The 17,879-nt window shown below is 38.0% G+C and overlaps 1 protein-coding gene across 1 annotated transcript in view; it reads left to right on the top strand.

Moving 5' to 3' along the window:
• Nucleotides 1-17,879, top strand: part of Efhc2 (EF-hand domain containing 2) — a 175,551-nt gene that overhangs the window by 84,711 nt on the left and 72,961 nt on the right. Inside the window, exons 5-8 of the mRNA XM_090325832.1 lie at nt 2,897-3,148; nt 7,579-7,692; nt 8,052-8,190; nt 14,510-14,678. Coding sequence (XP_090181958.1) covers nt 2,897-3,148; nt 7,579-7,692; nt 8,052-8,190; nt 14,510-14,678 — 674 coding nt within the window. The remainder of the gene's footprint in view (nt 1-2,896; nt 3,149-7,578; nt 7,693-8,051; nt 8,191-14,509; nt 14,679-17,879) is intronic.

Below are 17,879 nucleotides of genomic sequence, written 5' to 3'. Positions count from 1 at the left end.
TATATAAGAACTAAAGAAGCTTTTTGATTTGGGTTCATTTTTATTCCTTCCAAATGCCCTGGATGACAAATATAAAGTCTTCAGAATCCCCAGGGAGAGCGTGAAGGAAATAGATCCATTTGAATTACCATCCCTTGTGTATGGCTGCACTTATTCACTTGCAGTTGGCATTATAGGATAGTGATTGTGCATGATGATGTATTATATAAAATTGCAAATAATGCTCTGAGATTTCATACATTTATAAAGGAAAAGAGGCTTGTGCCAGGAATAGAGTATAAGTATCAAGAACAGCCAAGAAATGTTTTAAATAATTTTCTTTCAGATTGAGAGATTCATTTTAGCATTTATTCCCTCAGGTGTAAAACTCTTCCATAAAGATAGAAACCTTTGGAAAATTAGAAGTTTAATAAGAGGTTTTTATATTGACTTTTGGTGCATTTAGTTCTCTAGTGTTTGCTACTTCGAAATGTAAAGTAAATTAGACAATTTAACTTAAACTGAAAAGTATCCCAATGGTATATAATCAATAATTCATTTCTCAGAGGTCTGAGAATACAGAAGAAATGTTTTTTTAATTGAGGAAAGTCGAGGTCCATGATAGGTACTACTGCATGTCATCCTAGCTACTCAAGTGGCTGAGATCTGAGACTCTTCAATGAACCCCCAAGAAAAGCCAGAAGTAGAGCTATGGTTCAAGTGGTAGAGTGCCAGCCTTGAGCTAAAAAAACACCCCAAGGGACAGTTTCTAGGCACTGAGTTCAAGTCCCAGTATTGGCACAGAAAAGAACTTGAGAGAGAAGGAGAGACAGACAGATAGAAAGGAAGAGAGAGGAAAAAAGAGAGAGTCTATACAGGTGTTACAATTTTATCAAAATAGCAAGGGTAAGGCTGAAAAGTCTCTAGTTAAACATTAGTTTTCCTCCTTGTCTTGGTGGGGCAGGTAAGACTACACCTCGATTGGCCTTGACAGATATAATTCCAAGAATTTCCAAAAAAGAATATACAGCCCAATTTGGGTTAATATTTCCTTGCCAATGAATCTTTCCTTAAGCAGCAATCCTATTTGGCCACATCAGATAGGGTGAAGACCCTTATGTTTGGAGACAGGGCTGAGAGCATGGAAATCATGGGAAGAGCTGCAGCATGAGTACTTCTCCCTGTTCCTGGGGTGGCTGATATGGGCTTCTTCATGGATCAGAAAGTCTCCATTTTCTCTGCTCCCATTTCCACTGGGCTTCAATAGCCTTGATAGCTAGAACTTTTTGAGCAAAATAAACTTAGGCTTATAGTTCTTTTCTTTTATTTTCATGCAAATGTGATCAGTTATGAATTTCCAGTACAAAGATACATTTTTTTCATTGATTTATACTTAGCAGATAGTCAAATGAATGGATTGTAACTAGGTCAATGAGTGTTAAAAATGCTTTGTAAGGATTGAGAGTTTGGCCTAGTGGTAGAGTGCTTGCTTAGCATGCACGAAGACCCAGGTTTGATTCCTTGGTACCACATACATAGAAAAAAATGCTGGAAGTGATGCTGAGACTCGTGGTAGAGCTCTTGCCTTGAGAAATCCTAAAGACAGTGCTCAGGCCCTGAGATCAAGCCAGGGACTGCCAAAAAAAAAAGAACAACACTTATAAGCATAAAAGTCAAGATACAATCATTTTGGGCTTGGGATGTGTATAAGCTCAGTGGTAGAGTATTATTTGTTTAGCATGTTCAAGATCTCAGATTGCAACCCCAGATATATCTTTTTGAAAAAAATAATACAGGATTTTCATCACCCCAGAAAATTCCTGTGTCCCTATTTCTGGTCAGATCCCATACTCAGAGGCAGTATCTGCAGTATCTGGTCTGTTTTCTATTACCTTAGATTAGTTTTTCCTATTCTTTTTTTTATTCCTATCCTGGGGTATGAACTTAGGGCGTGAATGCTGTCCCTGGATGCTTTTTGGCTTGACTAGTATGCTACCACTTGAGCCACTCCTCCACTCCTAGTTTTTTGATTATTAATGGAAGGTAGGTGTCTTATGGACTTTCCTACCTGGGCAAGCTTAGAACTATGATCCTCAGGTATCAGTCTCCTTAAGTAGCTAGGATTACAGGTGTGAGCCACTGGCACCTGGCCCTACTCTTAAACAATAACCTTGAAATGTTGAGATATTACATTTAAAAATATGATAGGAATAGAATTTAGTATTTAAAAATGTTTAGTAAACTATATAAAAGCTTGCTCCTACTACTTGCTTGTCTGTATACTTAATTAAAACTGCATATATTATTTATATGTCATAATATCAACTGAAAATTTTAAAATATAATGATAGAATGGCCATACATTTTTTTCTTTTTTTAAAATTTTTTTATTGTCGGGGTAATGTATAGAGGGGTAACAGTTATATTCGTCAGGTAGTAGGTACATTACTTTTCACACATTCATACCCCTTCTCATTTTTTTCAATATTTTTTATTGTAATTAATGGAAGGGTTACATGATATTTGCCAGATAGAAGGTGCATTAATTCACATACATTGATACCCTTTCTCATGTCTTGGTCCCCATTTCCCTCCTCCCCACCCCCACCCCTCAGCTTGTTTTCCCCCCTTCCCTATCCAATTTCAAATAACCAAATACAAATATATCCAATATATCTGATAACAAAGTGAGATACTGTAACAATATGAGATAACCAAGGGACAGCAAAAGAGACGAGAGATAACATAGTACATTAAGGACAACAATCACTCATTATATGGCTTTTGTTTCTATATCCTCGAGGTCCTTTCATTTAGTGTCATACTATATGGCCATACATTTTTTATCTTTATACAAATCGATGGTTTGTATCTCTGATGTACCAGCAACTTTTTCTCACATTTTCTCTATTTACAGGTATTAGAGGCTGTGGAGCCCTTGCGACCCTATTTGGCTGTTGACACCCTCAAACAATTCCTTGAGTATGATGGGAAGGTTTTGCGTTTCTTCTGCTTATGGGATGACTCAGCCTCACTGTTTGGAGACCGTAGAGAACTGGTCCTGCATTATTTCTTGGCTGATGATACCATTGAAATCAAAGAGTTATTGCCTCACAACTCAGGCAGAGATGCTATGTCATTATTCCTCCGGCGGAGTAAGCTACCCAAGGTGAGCTGTGAATTCACCCACTTTCCAAGTTCGCTGTGGGCCAAGAGACCTGTGCCATTTTTTTGAGTGCTGTGCTATTACTGATGACGTTTCCATGTACTAGTAAAGTCTTGATAAGGATTCCATTTTGTGCCATCATAATCCCATGGCTTTAAAATTAATCCAACTCTGACAAGTCAGAGTTGAAACATTTTGAAATTAAGGCAAATAAAGGAAAAAAAGCAATACAAGGGAACAAACTTATATGTTGAGTTCATAATCAGTCTTACAGAAGTAAGGGACCCCTTAATAAAAGAATTTCTCCTGGCATTTGATGGGACACTGGCATATGGTACCTGCAGCCTACCGAGGAGATCCCATGATGTTGGTCTGGATTATGAATGATACATTCATACACCCACATGTGTATGTACACATGCACATGAACAGGTACACAATGTTTATGCTCAGGAGTAGCTTTTATATGTGTAACCGACTAGTCATCAACTAGCCACTGGCTAGTGGCAGTAGTGATTTTGCATTTTATTCATTATTACAAGAAACTATCAATTGATTTTTATAGTCACTTGAGACCTACATAATTTAGGAGTAGCAAGAATGGATCAGACAGAAGACTTGAGTTACAAATGTGGATCTGCAGTGTGACCGTGTGCAAATCATTTAACCTTTTTAAAGTTTTTTTTAATCTCTAAAATGCAGTAAATCATGCCTTCTTCTTGAGGTAATTGTCAGGGTTGAATGATACAGCATAGCAAAAAAAAATACTACCAAAGGACTTACTAACATCTATAGTAATATATACAGGCATTTTTATAGTTTTATGTTACATTTCACTTTTAAATTAAAGCAAATTTTTTATTGTTATTGTTGATTGTGGGGCTTGAACTTAGGGCCTGGGCATTGTCCTCAACTCTTTCTGCTCAAGGTTAGTGCTCTACCACTTTGAGTCACAGTGCCACTTCTGGTTTTCTGGTGGTTTAATTAGAGACAAGGATTTCATGGAGTTTCCTACCAAGGCTGGTTTTGAACTGTAATCCTTAGATCTCAAACTCCTGAGTAGCTAAGAGTACAGGTGTGAGCAACCAGTACCTGGCTGCTAACGCATTTTTAGCTTAGTTCTTTGTGTTCAAGAAAAGCTAACCTATAACACTTACTTTATTGCCAGTCCTGCTGCTGGAACTCAGGGCCTGGGCACTGCCCCTGAGCTTCTTTCATTCAAGGCTAGCACTCTACTACTTGAGCCACAGCACCACGTTTGAACTTTTTTGTTTATGTGGTACTGAGCAATCAAACCCAGGGCTTCATGCACACTAAGCAAGCACTCTACCACTAAGCCAAATTCTCAGAATGTAACACTTCTTATGTGAGCAACCACTGACCATTGGATTCCCAGATTTGGATCTCACTACCAGAATTCCTAATGTGTTGCTTGAAGACATAAGGAGTTTGACCAGAGGGATCTCTGGTATATGCACAGCAGGTGGTTAGGATGTACCAAGGAAATCTGGTTTTAAAATGTCTTTGAAAATTGGTTTGCTGTGATTTTCCCCATCATTTATTTTGTTTAATTCATTTATTCGACAAATGTCTAGAGAGTGAGTACAGTTGAGTGCTTGTTCAGAAATTATAGTGAGAAATGGATTAAGTCCTGCTGTGGAATTTAGGTTCTTATGGGGGAGAGGTACAATAGGGATGGATGTTTCCTTGATACTGTGTTTTTCAAAAATTATCATTAAGTAGCTTTATGAAATAATTTCAACTCAAAATATCACTGTGATCAGTGTCACACTTTTCATCTATTCTTCCACATTGCTCCCAACTCCACCCATTCCCTTAGTTACTAGCTTCACTATACACACACACACACACACACACACACACACACACACACATATGTAAATATAGTGACTGCATCCACACACCCTTTCTCTCTCCATTTATCTGGATCCCATCTACTTGACCTCCTACCCCAACAATACACGTTCCAGTTTCCTGGTATTCATTTTGTTAAACTGTAAATCGTTGTTCAAAGGAGTTACACTACTGGACTTGTCCCATGCATATATCATATTTTAGATAATATGATTGGGTATATATGCATGACCCTGTATGTGTTTACATATATATTTATAATTTTGAGGAACTAAAAAGCAAGATTGTTGCGGTAAGTGAAGAGACTAAAGTTCTGATAAAATAAGTACTTTGACCTGGAGGTAAAAGTAGATACCCTGAATAATTTACAATAAGGAATAGGAGATATACTAGGTTTCCTTGGCACAGGTCGAAACTTTCTTAATAAGGATCAAGAAACACAACAGATCAGAGAAAGGCTGGATAAGTGGGACTGCATTAAACTGCAGAGCTTCTGAATGGCAAAAGGACATAGCTAGCAAATTAACTAGAAAGCTTACAGAGTAGGAGAAGATCTTCACTAACCATACAACAGACAAAAGCCTCATATGTAAAATATATCAACAGCTCAACAAATTGAATCACTCCAAAACTAATCTCCAAAGAAACAACCATCCCATTAAAAGATGGGCCAAAGACTTAAAGAGAGTCTTCTCTGAAGAAGAAATAAGAATGGCCTATAGACACATGAAGAAACGCTCGACATCTCTGGTCATAAAAGAAATGCAAATCAAAACAACTCTAAGATTCCACCTCACTCCAGTTAGAATGGCCATGATCAAGAAATCTAAAAACAACAGATGCTGGAGTGGATGTGGCCAGGAGGGATCACTACTACACTGTTGGTAGGAGTGCAAACTCGTTCAACCACTATGGAAAGCAGTATGGCAGTTCCCCAAAAGACTAAATATAGAACTCCCCTATGACCCAGCAATTCCACTACTTGGCATTTACTCAATCGTCCAGAAACAAGGACATACTAAATCCACTAGCACAATGTTCATTGCAGCATTATTTACCATAGCAAAGATATGGAACCAACCCAGATGTCCCTCAGTTGATGAGTGGATCAACAAGATGTGGTATTTATACACAAGGGAATTCTATGCTGCTATCAGAAAGAACAACATCCCTCCCCATTTGTAAGGAAATGGAAAGACTTAGAAAAAATCTTCAGTGAAGTAAGCCAGACTCAAAGGAACATAGGCTGAATGCTTTCCCTCATTTGTCATAATCAGTAGAAACCTTGGGCTCTCCTAGCAGAGATACATAAGGCCACATAGTATGACGCTAAATGAAAGGACTTCCATGATATAGAGACAAAAGCCATATAATGAGTGATTGTTGTCCTTAATGTACTATGTTATCTCTCATCTCTTTTGCTGTCCCTTAGATATCTCATATTGTTACAGTGTTTCACCTTGTTATCAGATATATTGTATATATGCATATTTGGTTATTTTAAATAGTATAGGGAAAGGGGGAAAACAAGGTGAGGGGCGGGGGTGAGGGAGGGAAATGGGGACCAAGACATGAGAAATGGTGTCAAAATTCATGAAGTGATGCACCTTCTATCTGGTGAATATAATGTAACCTTTCTATTAATTACAATAAAAATATATGGAAAAAAAGAAAATAAGTACTTTGTCCCAGGTCTATCTGTAGTGAGTGATGAAGAGTAAATTCGAATCCAAGTATACTGTTCTATTCTATATGCCCTGATTAGGTTGCAGGCCTCATAAATTCCGCATATTTAGGCTTTAATTTTATGTCACACATATCAGGAATGATTCCTGTGTCTCATCTCTTATGTGCTACTTCAGGCCACTATTTAGATAAAACATTAGACATTCTCTGTAGATTGTACAACTGCTTAGAACCACCTCAGCTGCATGTGGAACTGAGCTGGGCCCTAGCCTGTTCTAGGCAGTATTTTCTCTTAAAGGCTGACCCTTCTCTACTGCTCTCTACCTCCCCACACTTATAAAGTTGGCCTGTAGGTGCTTAACATACTTAGCATTAGGAAAGGTGAAGATCAGAAAGTGTTCTAGGAGGAACAAAGTGAAGAAAGCAAGGAACAAAGTGCTTCTTCTTAGGGAGGTTTGAAGCTCAGTGAAGAGAAAAGATAACTGCAGATCAAACAACTGAGGAGCCACATAAAGTGGTTGAACCCTGTGGTGGGTGCTGGGGATATATGGTTTGAGGACAGGTAATGAATTGAATAGTTCTCAAGGTATCTACTGGCTTAGTGGAAAAATTATTGTATAGTTACCTGTAGGATGGGTGGGGCCTAAGAAAAGAAGAAGTTTTATCAGGACCTTGAAGGATGCATGGAATGTAGGACTGCCTTCAGAGGGGGTTGTGGCATAGGAAGGGATGGAGAACTGTATGCATTGCATTGGGTGAGAGAAGAGCCCTATAACACATACTTTCCACAAGTGTCCCTAGTGTTCCATAAGTGCACTATCTCTTATGTTTGGAGGTATCTATCACATCTTCTTTTGCTTTCGTTTTTTTAGTATGGCCCAGCTGGAATCTATCAACCAGGCCAATTAGTGGAACGAGCGATTCTGAATGTGTATGGTGATGCGAAAGAGCAGCGACCAGATGCTTACCTGTTCGATAAATACCACGTGAGGACTCTCACAATTTATTACGGTTTCTAAGATGATTTCCTTGAAAACTAAATAGTGGGGACAATTACATACTCTGTTCTTGTGAGACTGTGAATTAGATCAATAAATAGACAAATACATAAAGAGGCTTGAGTGCATACAGAAAATATATTCATTACATTGCTATTTGCCAACACTCTAGTGCTAAAATAATCCTTTAGAATATTAACTTTAATTGCTTTTGTATTTGATTTAGAATGTAGTCACAAATGATGTTATTGAAGGTTTTTTTTCCCAAGTTCTTTTTCTTTAGGAAAGGGGTGTGTAGTTCTTTGGAAGGTCACTGGTGCCAATGCTATGTTTCTTGTCTATATTAGCTGGGAAAACCAGAAGAACACTTTTACAAAGATAGTGACCTGGCCGTCGGAACCACCATCAATGTGTGGGGAAGGAAAGTGCTCCTCTGTGATTGTGATAACTATACGAAGTGTTATTATAAGACTAAATATGGAGTTGGTAAGTGATATGTCTACCAAGTAGAAAATATTACAAACTTTGACTTTTGAGTTCAGATGTTTAGCTTGAAACTGCTACCATTTATTGCCCATTTTCTATCTTGAGCCATTTGTGATTTTACACATCCTCACAGCCCTCAGTGGGTAGGCTCATTAACTTCACTTTTGAAGTGAAGAAATCAAAGTCATGCAACAAACACAGTCAACCAAGATTTGAACTTTTCTGCCTGGTGCCAGTATGTTTTCTTCCATTTTCCCATAATTCTCTGCTTCAATATAGTATGTTTGAAGTGGAAATCTAAATATGTTTTTCTTAGATTTATGGTTTTTCAGATATACTTTGTTGAGTGCTCTAGGGAATTCTCATCTGCCAATCTTCCCTACCTCTCCTGGGGAGGCTTATTTGGGTTTGAGTATTTTCTTCATAAATAGCAATTCCATTTAAATTAACTCAGTTCAGAATGGAAACTAGTGATTCATTGTCTACCCTATAGAGATACAGAATCATACAAAAGTTTCAGACACTGGAGTGGAGCTGGTGACTTGTAGCTGAGATGCTGGGACATTCACACATTATGGGAGTCTAGAAACATACAGTGGATGTGAACTGCCATTTGTTAAACTTCCACAATCATTCTCTTGAGGATCTACCAACCAGCTCTGTTTCTGTTCCTAGGCCTTTTACCCATACTCTAGGAACTTTGCTGCTGCTAAGAGTGCCCAGGTGTTAGAGTTCCTAGTCCTAAGAAGGAGTCCCTACAGTATCTTTGAAGGACTGGTTCCAAACTCCACATCTCAAATCTGAGAAATGCTTAAGTCCCTGATATGAAAGAGGATATTTCCATAAAACCTACATAAATCCTCTTGCCCTGTCTCACTAAGTTTCCTAGGTACCTTGGACTCATACAATCCTCTCACTTTATCCTCCTGAATAGCTGGGGTTTACAAGCATGTGCCACTGTTCCTGGCTAAATTATCTTTAGATTAATTTTGATACCTAATGCAATATAAATGTTATCTAAATGATTGCTAGTCTCTATTGCTGGAAAAGAACAAGAAAAAAATCTAAAAATGTTCAGTGCAGATGCAGTTATCATTGTGGTGTATCCTCCCCCCACCCCCACTTCCCTTCCCTTGAGTGTTTTTAATCCATGGTTCGTTGCATTTGAGGAGCATGCATAAACTATCGATCTGGAGGATTGCTTTGTATTCCCATCTGCACATAGGACTATTCAATGAACACAATCAGTGAGGGGTAAGATGGAAGCCAGAGCAACTACAGCTTCTTAAAGACAAGATGCTTTGTCTCTAGAATGAGAGGAGGCCCACCTATGTGTCCTGGTTGTCCCCATTGTGTAGCATTCCTAGCCTCCTAGTATCTGTGTATTGTGACAGAAGGCACACAAAGCACACAAAAGGGTTAGAATAAAAAAGACTTTCAGTTTCATTGTTAGGTTCATTAAGAGAATTTGTTCCACTGCATCTGCGTGCCAGATTAGCAAAAATGTATGGGCCCTATCGGGCCCAATTGATGGCCTCTTATTTTAATTTCTAAAATTGGTCCCTTTTCAGTGGACACAGTTGAACATATCTGCTTTGGGGACTGTAGATAAGAGGCAGCCAGGAATGTGCAGGTGGCAGCTGTTCTAAAGAAGCTGCTAATGGCTTTTATATCATTGGGAAGAATGTTTTGCCCTTTGATAAATGTAGATATCTGTTTCCAATCAGTAAATCTTCCATTCAGATTTGAAATTTGATGGGTAACTTGCACCTGAAGATTACCTTCAAATGAATGCTGTGTTGAGAGATGATTATAATTAGATGTAGATTCATATAAAGGATATAATAAACATTCTTAAATTTCACGCAGTTTCTTACACATGAAGTCCAACCTTTGAATGTAAAATTTGCTTTTGGGAAAATAAATGTGTTGAAGGGACTTGGTCCATTGGTCATGCCTTGGCAGTTTCTACAGAGAATTTTCTGAAGCAATGTGAGTACCCAGCATGCATCCGATCTAGCTATTCTGGGTAATTCTATCAGATTCAAATGCCTGTTAGTCTATTTCAGTTGAGTTCTTGTCCTTAATTTGTTTCTACTTCTTTTGTTTTCACTATAGGCTTGCATATTAGGAAAAAAAGAGTACCTCTGTGCCTTTAAAGTTAATATAACAGCATTAAGAGAGAAAATTATGCAAATGAAAATTTATGATGCATTTCATAGTCAGGCTGACTTTTTACATTTCTGCAGAACATATGTTAAAATATTCTGTTTAACAGATGCTATTAAATGTTTCTTGAGTGTACTTAATGTAACTAATGACTAGAAATGTATCTGTGATGGAGAAGCAGTGAGTGGATCAATATTATCTGATAGTCTACAGAGACTGATTTTGCTGATTTTTCTTGTAAGGTTAAATTAATGTACCTCATGCTAGCTAGACATAGTTATTTCTTATATTAAAAAGATTTGAATCCGTGATCTTTAGTTTTCTTTGTTAGTGGCTGTGAGCATGGTGGAAAGTATTTGTAAGGAGGAGACAATTCAGTCATATACTGTTACCATTAAACAAATATGTGAGGATTTTATACTGTATGTGATGTTAGGTGGGGGCTTTTAATTATATGCACAATTGATCTGCTCCTAAAAATTTGTTAAGATGGACAAAATTTTATATATTACATTTCTTAGCTTTGAAGTCTAGACCAGAACAAAGTGCTATCAGTAATTTGTGGTCTTGTCAATAAATTGTGGTCACATTGCCTCCCTTGGCAGTAATTGTGGCCAGGAGAGTACCTGAGAGCCTCCACTGTGCAGCAAACAGAAAGGAGCTGACAAGTAACAGCCACACTTCTAAGGGACTTCTGAAGCAGGAATCCAGCAGGACAGTTTCCATGCAACACTCACTCTTGGTGCTTTAGAACCTTTACCTACCTGATGGCTTCCCATCTTATTTTGCGGGAGATAAAAATAACAAAGAGGAATTGGCCACAGTCCCAAGAAAGGTGCATAGAAAACTTTCTATTTAGTAGAAGCAGGTGACTTGTTAGAATTGCAAGACAATTGATTCCCTGTGTGAGACCCAATCTGTCCCTTAGAAAGATTAGATTGGTTCATGAATTTAAGGATACTGAGGAGAGGGTTGTTCCATAGATGTTTCGCACATCACAGTCCAGTGCGAGCCCTCCATTAGGCAGTAGAGCCATCCTGCTGGCTTTAGCTTGCCTGCTGGGCTATAGCTGGTCATTCCATTAGTTGAAATGGTTAAATGCAGACTGGTATGGAGGTTGAAAAAGGCTCAAGGCTCCAGCAGACTTTTTTTTCCATAAAAGGACAGAAATATATAGGTAAGCTCTTCTTTCCTACGAAGTACTTTTCTCTGTCTTTTTTTTTTATCTTCATATTCCTTGTTAGTGGCTAGGACAAGCAAACCAGCAACAAGATCACCAATTCCCATGGCTTTTGAACATTTACTAGATTAAAGATGCACAAAAATCTTAAAGCACATTTAATTTTCTGCCATCATTTCTGGCCAAGTGTGATGAGAAACAGCAGGACATCCAAGATATGGGTTTAATGATCACTTGAGGAAATTGGCCACCCCAGGCAACTGGGAAAAGAATTGGCTTGGGATCTTACCTTGTGTCCTTGATTGGAAAGTTTTATTTCTTTTATCCCTCTCCTTCACCGGTATAAAGATGGCTGAGGATTAGAAGGTCCATAAAGGTCTTATAGATCTCAGTGTGCAATTCACTAATTAATTACTTGACCCTAAAATAAATGCTTCCTTGAAATAATTTTATGTAGGTTTTAAGTATAAGGGGAGATAGATTTACCTAGAGATAATGAAGCTTTACCTTACAAGGTTCTCTTTTTTACAAAGGCTCCAGACCAAAGCACTGGCCTAATTTTGAAGCAATAACTCGACATTCTCTGTTTTGAAATACTTACATAATTTGGCTTCAGTCCTCCCAAACCCTGGATCCATCTCTGGGGTTACTGGAACATAAAACTTTTCTCAGCAGCGAGTATCCCTGAAATGTTGAATAGAATATCACTGCAAGGAAACATGAGACTCTCTGCGATTTGTTCATATTTAGTTAATCACAGATAGACATTCAGTCCATGCATGTTCACAAGTGATTTGAAATTAGAGGAATCAGAACATCTGAAAGTTACATGCGGCTCTAGCAGAATGCCAGTTCCAGAAGACATTTGGGAAGATGCTTTGCACACACAAAAATGTGTGCCTTTTCATTTATCTAATGAATATTTTTGAATGCCTGAAACATGCAAAATGCTAGGATGATGAAAAACTCAACTTAACATTCCGGTGTGAGTTCACATCCTTGTAAATATATTAAAATACCCAGAAAAATGTGATTTCAAGTTGGATCTTGAGCTAAAGTTTCCAAATAGGTAAATTCGGTATGCCTGAAGTCAGAGGTGATTGAGTGGAATAATTCTCCGATTTTATACACTAGATGGCACTGTGGGTGCAGTGGAAAGTCCTAAATTGGGTCTTTTGTTATTTAAATCTGTTGCAAAAATTATGTAGTTGCGAAAACAACATTGTGTTATAGGACCTGTAATAGTAGTGTGGAACATTTTTTAAATTATTTTGTGATGCAGTGTGTGTCCTCTTTTGGTAAGACTGCGCAGAGTAGTACGTACAGTTATATGTGTATGTCTCCTGGTGGAGGAATGGCTCATTTCCCAATTTTCTAATAATCACATAGAGCTGTCCTGCTATCATCGTGGTGCTGCCCTGAAATGAATGGCCCAGCCAGTGGTGTGTTTAACGCAATAGTGAGCCATGATAGAATTTATAGCAATTCTAATTCCAAGGTTTGAATTTTTCTCTTTATTACCAAGAAATCTCTTTAATCACCACAAAAAATAGCAATAGGGAGGCTTACAAGTCTTTTCTGCACTGGAAGACTGGCCACTCCCTTTCAGTGAGCCAGTGCAAAATCTTGGATGACATTCTCTTTGTCAGCATTTCTGCTGTGAACAGTTTCTGTTAGGCTGGAACAATACACTTTAGGGATTGTGCTTGGGGAAATTTCACACAAAATCTGCTTAAGAAATCTTAAGAAAGATGAAAACTGAAAATGGTATCAAATTAAGAGTTAGAAATGGTTTCAAACCTTTAGCCTTTGAATCAATGCATTAACCCCCCCAAAAAAACCTCCTCAATTTTTTAGAGTTAGATTATTTTAAATGACACATTGATGCCCATTTCTCTCTTATTGTGTTATGTACTTAGGACTTTGACAGGGGAAATCCTTTTGTTCACAAATGAAATACCTATCAAGTTTGGAGAAGATGTGGAAAGTGGATTATGCGGTTTGGTTTCATTTTGTCTCAGGAAGGATCCTGGCATCTTTTCTTTCAGCATTTGTTGGGACAAATAGTGACTTGAATAGATCTGGTCAATGTGTTATTTGTCCTAGAAAGCAGGGTTGCACAGCTTTGCAAATGAATTTTCACACTATGACAAATAAGTTTCCAGGTCTCTCCCAGTTCTTCCTCACAGGTGATAAGTAAATATATTCGATTACATTTACCACTTGGTGCTCCCTTGGAGAGAATGGAGAGGTGGGTGTTTTAAGGTTTTTTTTGTTGTTGTTCTGTTTTGTTTTTGTTCCATTTTAAGTATAAGTACAGTCTTTATTTTTTTTTTTTTTGAGCAGTAGCAGAGTGACCTGGGGCAGTGGCTGGTGAGAAGAAAGAAGTTTTATTTTTGTGTTTGTTTTGAACTAGTCAAGTGTCATGTCCTTGTCCTAGAGTTGAATTAGAGGCAAGGTATAGTTTGGGAAAGGGTGTAGGAGGTGTGGGGGGGACCAGGCCAGTGAATAAGGTTAAAGGGGAAATGGTCAGAAGTCAGTCCCATTTGGAAAGGAATTTTACTCGTGAATGTTGAAGACAAAAGAGGGCTAAATTTATTACAGGTTAAAAATAGAGGATTTGGTGACACAGTTTTGAAGTTTGAATTTTCATATCATTGGGAAAAAAGCACAGAAAGAACTAAATAACATTCAGAAATGATATGTGATGACCAAAGAGAAATATTTACTTATTTGAAAGTGGATTTTTTTCTTTGGAAACAATGGTGATTATTTAATTAATTCTGTGGTTTTGGGAAACATGATAAAAACTTACTCTCTCTCATATGATTTTGTCATGTTATTTGAAAGAGTTTAAAATAGTCTACCAAGATCTCCATGCTCATCTAGAAATCATAACAAGCCTTTCAAAACAGCTATACCCAGGGCAAAAAAAATATTGATGTTTTGCTTGCCTTTGTTTTGTTCTAGAGAACTTTCCCTCCATTCCATGTGATCCTCCTGCCCCTCCTCCAAAAATAGAAAGGAAATTTCCACCTTACAATGGCTTTGGATCTGAAGAGGATTCTCTTCGTTCTTGCATAGGCCTCAGGCCCACACCTCACCGGAAGAACTTCAAGAAGTTCATGGAAGATGACAGGTGATTAGGGAACTATAATTGTAATCCTATAATTCCCCAATATGTTGTTTGGAATTTATAATATAGTCCTCATACTAAAACAGGTGTCACATAGCTCAGGAATACATTATTGAAGTTTTTTTTTTTGGTACTGATACTAGAGCTTGAACCCAGGGCCTTGATCCCTTGCTTAACCTTTTCAGCTCACAACTGGTGCCTCACCACTGAGGCATGTCTCCAGTTCTGGTTCATTGCTGGTTAATTGTGGATAGGAGTCTGATGGATTTGTCTGCCTGAAGTGGCTTTAAACCTTGATCCTCACATTTCAGCCTCCTGAGTGGCTAGGATTACAGATGTGTGCCATTTGCATTCAGCTTTGTAGCTTTTAAAATGAAGTTGCTTAGCATGAAGGTATCACCAGCTTCTTACTTGAGTGTTTAATGTGTCATCTGTAGTTATATTATTGCCTGTGCTGTCTTTATACATGTCTATTTTGTAAATTTTGTGAGGGTCAGATAATTTGGGCTTGTTAGGCTCTAAGACCTCTGTCATAACCACTTAGATGTGCCAATTAGTATGAATGCAATGAGGGAATACACATGCTTGAATGTGTTCCATTAGAACTTTTTATAGACATTGGTATTTGAGTTTCATTTACTTTTTGCATGTCACATAATATTATTATTCTTTTAAATTTTTTCAACCATTTAAAAATATACAAACCACTCTTCTTTGCAAAGCCATATAAACACAGGTGGCTGGCTGGATCTGGCCATAAACTATATAGTTTGGCAACCCCTGCTTTAGATATTTCAGTGTTTTATAAGTATTTTTCAAAATGTTATTTTGGCAATTAATGTTGTTTTGACTTGAGAGCTTTGGTTAAGTTCCGTAACAATAGATTGCTCATGTGACTGATGGATTTTTCCAAAGTATTTCAATACACATGATGCAAAATCTGTGGACACTGCTAAGTGCTATTTTTTTTGCTTCTGCAGAGAGAACAGGCTTTATAGGAAAAAGTTAGGGGAAACGTTGCTAGGGCAGGGTTGGATAGGATGTGGTATACAATTTTCAGTCCTGTGTTAAGGAGAAAATGTGTAAGGAGATCCTGGAGGGGGTTGGTGAATGATTAAAGGAATGTGTAGTAAGACAAAGAGAAAAAAAGACAGCATTGTAAATTCAGTTGTGTTGACTATGTCACATGGTCATTGTTGAGAATTTAAAGAAAAGATAGCAATAATTGTACTCTATCTGTAAAAGTGGTCTGGTTCTCTCGTTGAGAATTATACAAATTGTTCTAAAGTCTGCCTTTACCAGACTTTGTCTTTCAAGAAATAATCTTTTATTTTCCTAAGGGCTTAAAGGTTTTATTTAAATTGTAAATTCAGTGCTATTCCTGTGGTCCTCATACTTGTTACAAATGCTACTTTGGGGGTCTTCCTCCAGACCAATTGAGAAGAAACTTGGGGATGGAGGGAAGTCCCACTAGGGCTCTTATGTTCTCCCAAGGCCTCCAGGGAATTCTGAGATACCCTGGTGTTTGAAAATCACTGATTTTGATATGCAAGAGACACCAACTTATTCTCCTAATGATACTGTTAATAATGAGCTTCCATGGTGGGACTTTTGATAGATGACTTTCACTAACTGCTGTTGGTAGGGGGAGCCTCTCTGAGGAGATGGGAAGGAAGAATGTCCCTATTGTAAGAAGAGAGGGAAGTTTTCTTATAAGTAAACAACATGAAATATTATCCAGGGTGTTGCTTCTGGAACCCAAGAGGAAACAGTTCTTTGTGGGTAGTTGACTTAGTTTCTCTTCCTCTACACTATATAAACTGGCCCACAGATCTCTGACAACAGACAGCATTCTATATATGTGTCATGTTATCCCAGCTGGAGAATGGTGGCTATAGGCATAAATGTGTCTAATTTCATTTCTTTCTGTCCACTGCTTGTTTTGTGCCAGTAATACACGTCAGGCTCCTCCCACACAGTGACCTTGTTTCCATAGTAACTGGCACTTTTGGCTGGAGACTCATGCAGGAGTTTAAATGACCTAAGGTTTCAAAACTGTGAGAACTTAAGGAAGATGATCTCACAGAACATACAAAGGATAGTTTCTTTACAAAAATGAAGAAACTGGCTCATGACATGAAATTGTACATGATTAATTGATTTTATATATTGTTATGAAACAAATTTACTGGGTCCTATTATTCTGAGGTTAATGCTGCTACTTTGAGTCACTGAAGAAATCATTTCAAATTAAGACATGTAAGAGGTTTTGATGGAAATGGAGCTCTTATTTACTGTCTGGATAAACATTAGTATAATGGCCTGGTGGGGAGATTATCAAGTGTGTCTTGGGAGAATCAGAATATCTTACTGAATATCTTTTTAGAGTATGGGGTTGAATGAGTTACTTCATTCTGTGTGCCTACAATGTCATGCTGAATATTTCTCTAATAGTAATATTGCTATTAATAAGTCACTAGTGATTAATATGTATTCATTACTTTAAAACACTTGATCTTGTTCAATACTTAAGACAGCCTGGGAAGCTAGTGTTATTTCATCCATTCTTAGTGTGTGTATGTGTATATGCTGGTCCTGGGACTTGAACTTAGAGTCCACACTCTTGATTGTTTTTGTTTTTATTTTCACTTAAGCCATAGCTCTCTACTTCTGGGTTTTTGCTGGTAAATTAGAGATAAGAGTGCTATAGAATTGTTCTGCCCAGGCTGGTTTTTTTGCCAGTCCTGGTGCTGGAACTCATGGCCTGGGCACTGTTCTTGAGCTTTCCCAAGGCTACTACTCTACCACTTGAGCCACAGTAACATTTTTGGCTTTTTCTGTGTGTGTGGTACCAAGGAATGGAACCCAGGGCTTCATTCATGCAAGGCAAACACTCTCACTACGCTACACTCCTGGCCCCCAGGCTGTCTTTGAGTCTTAGCTTCCTGAGTAGCTAAGGATTTTAGGGATGAACCACCAGCACCTGGCCCATCCATTTTTGATTTGAGGAAGCAGAGGTGCTGAGAGGTGCTGCAGCTTGTCAAACTTCTACTTGATTTTTAGTTAAACTAGGTTTTAAATTCAGAGATATTTGACTTGTAGAGTTCCTTTCTTATTATGGAGTTGATATTTATCACAGGGCTTGGGGATCACTCATTTGTAACATTTGTGGGTTCCCTCATCCATCGGCCTTACTGTTTTACT

This window comes from Megascapheus bottae, chromosome X (genome assembly GCF_031878675.1).
Source record: "Megascapheus bottae isolate mThoBot1 chromosome X, mThoBot2.hap1, whole genome shotgun sequence".
In the NCBI taxonomy this organism is placed as follows: domain Eukaryota; kingdom Metazoa; phylum Chordata; class Mammalia; order Rodentia; family Geomyidae; genus Megascapheus; species Megascapheus bottae.
Note: the sequence above shows the minus strand (reverse complement) of the source record. Positions and strands in the feature narration are given on the sequence as shown.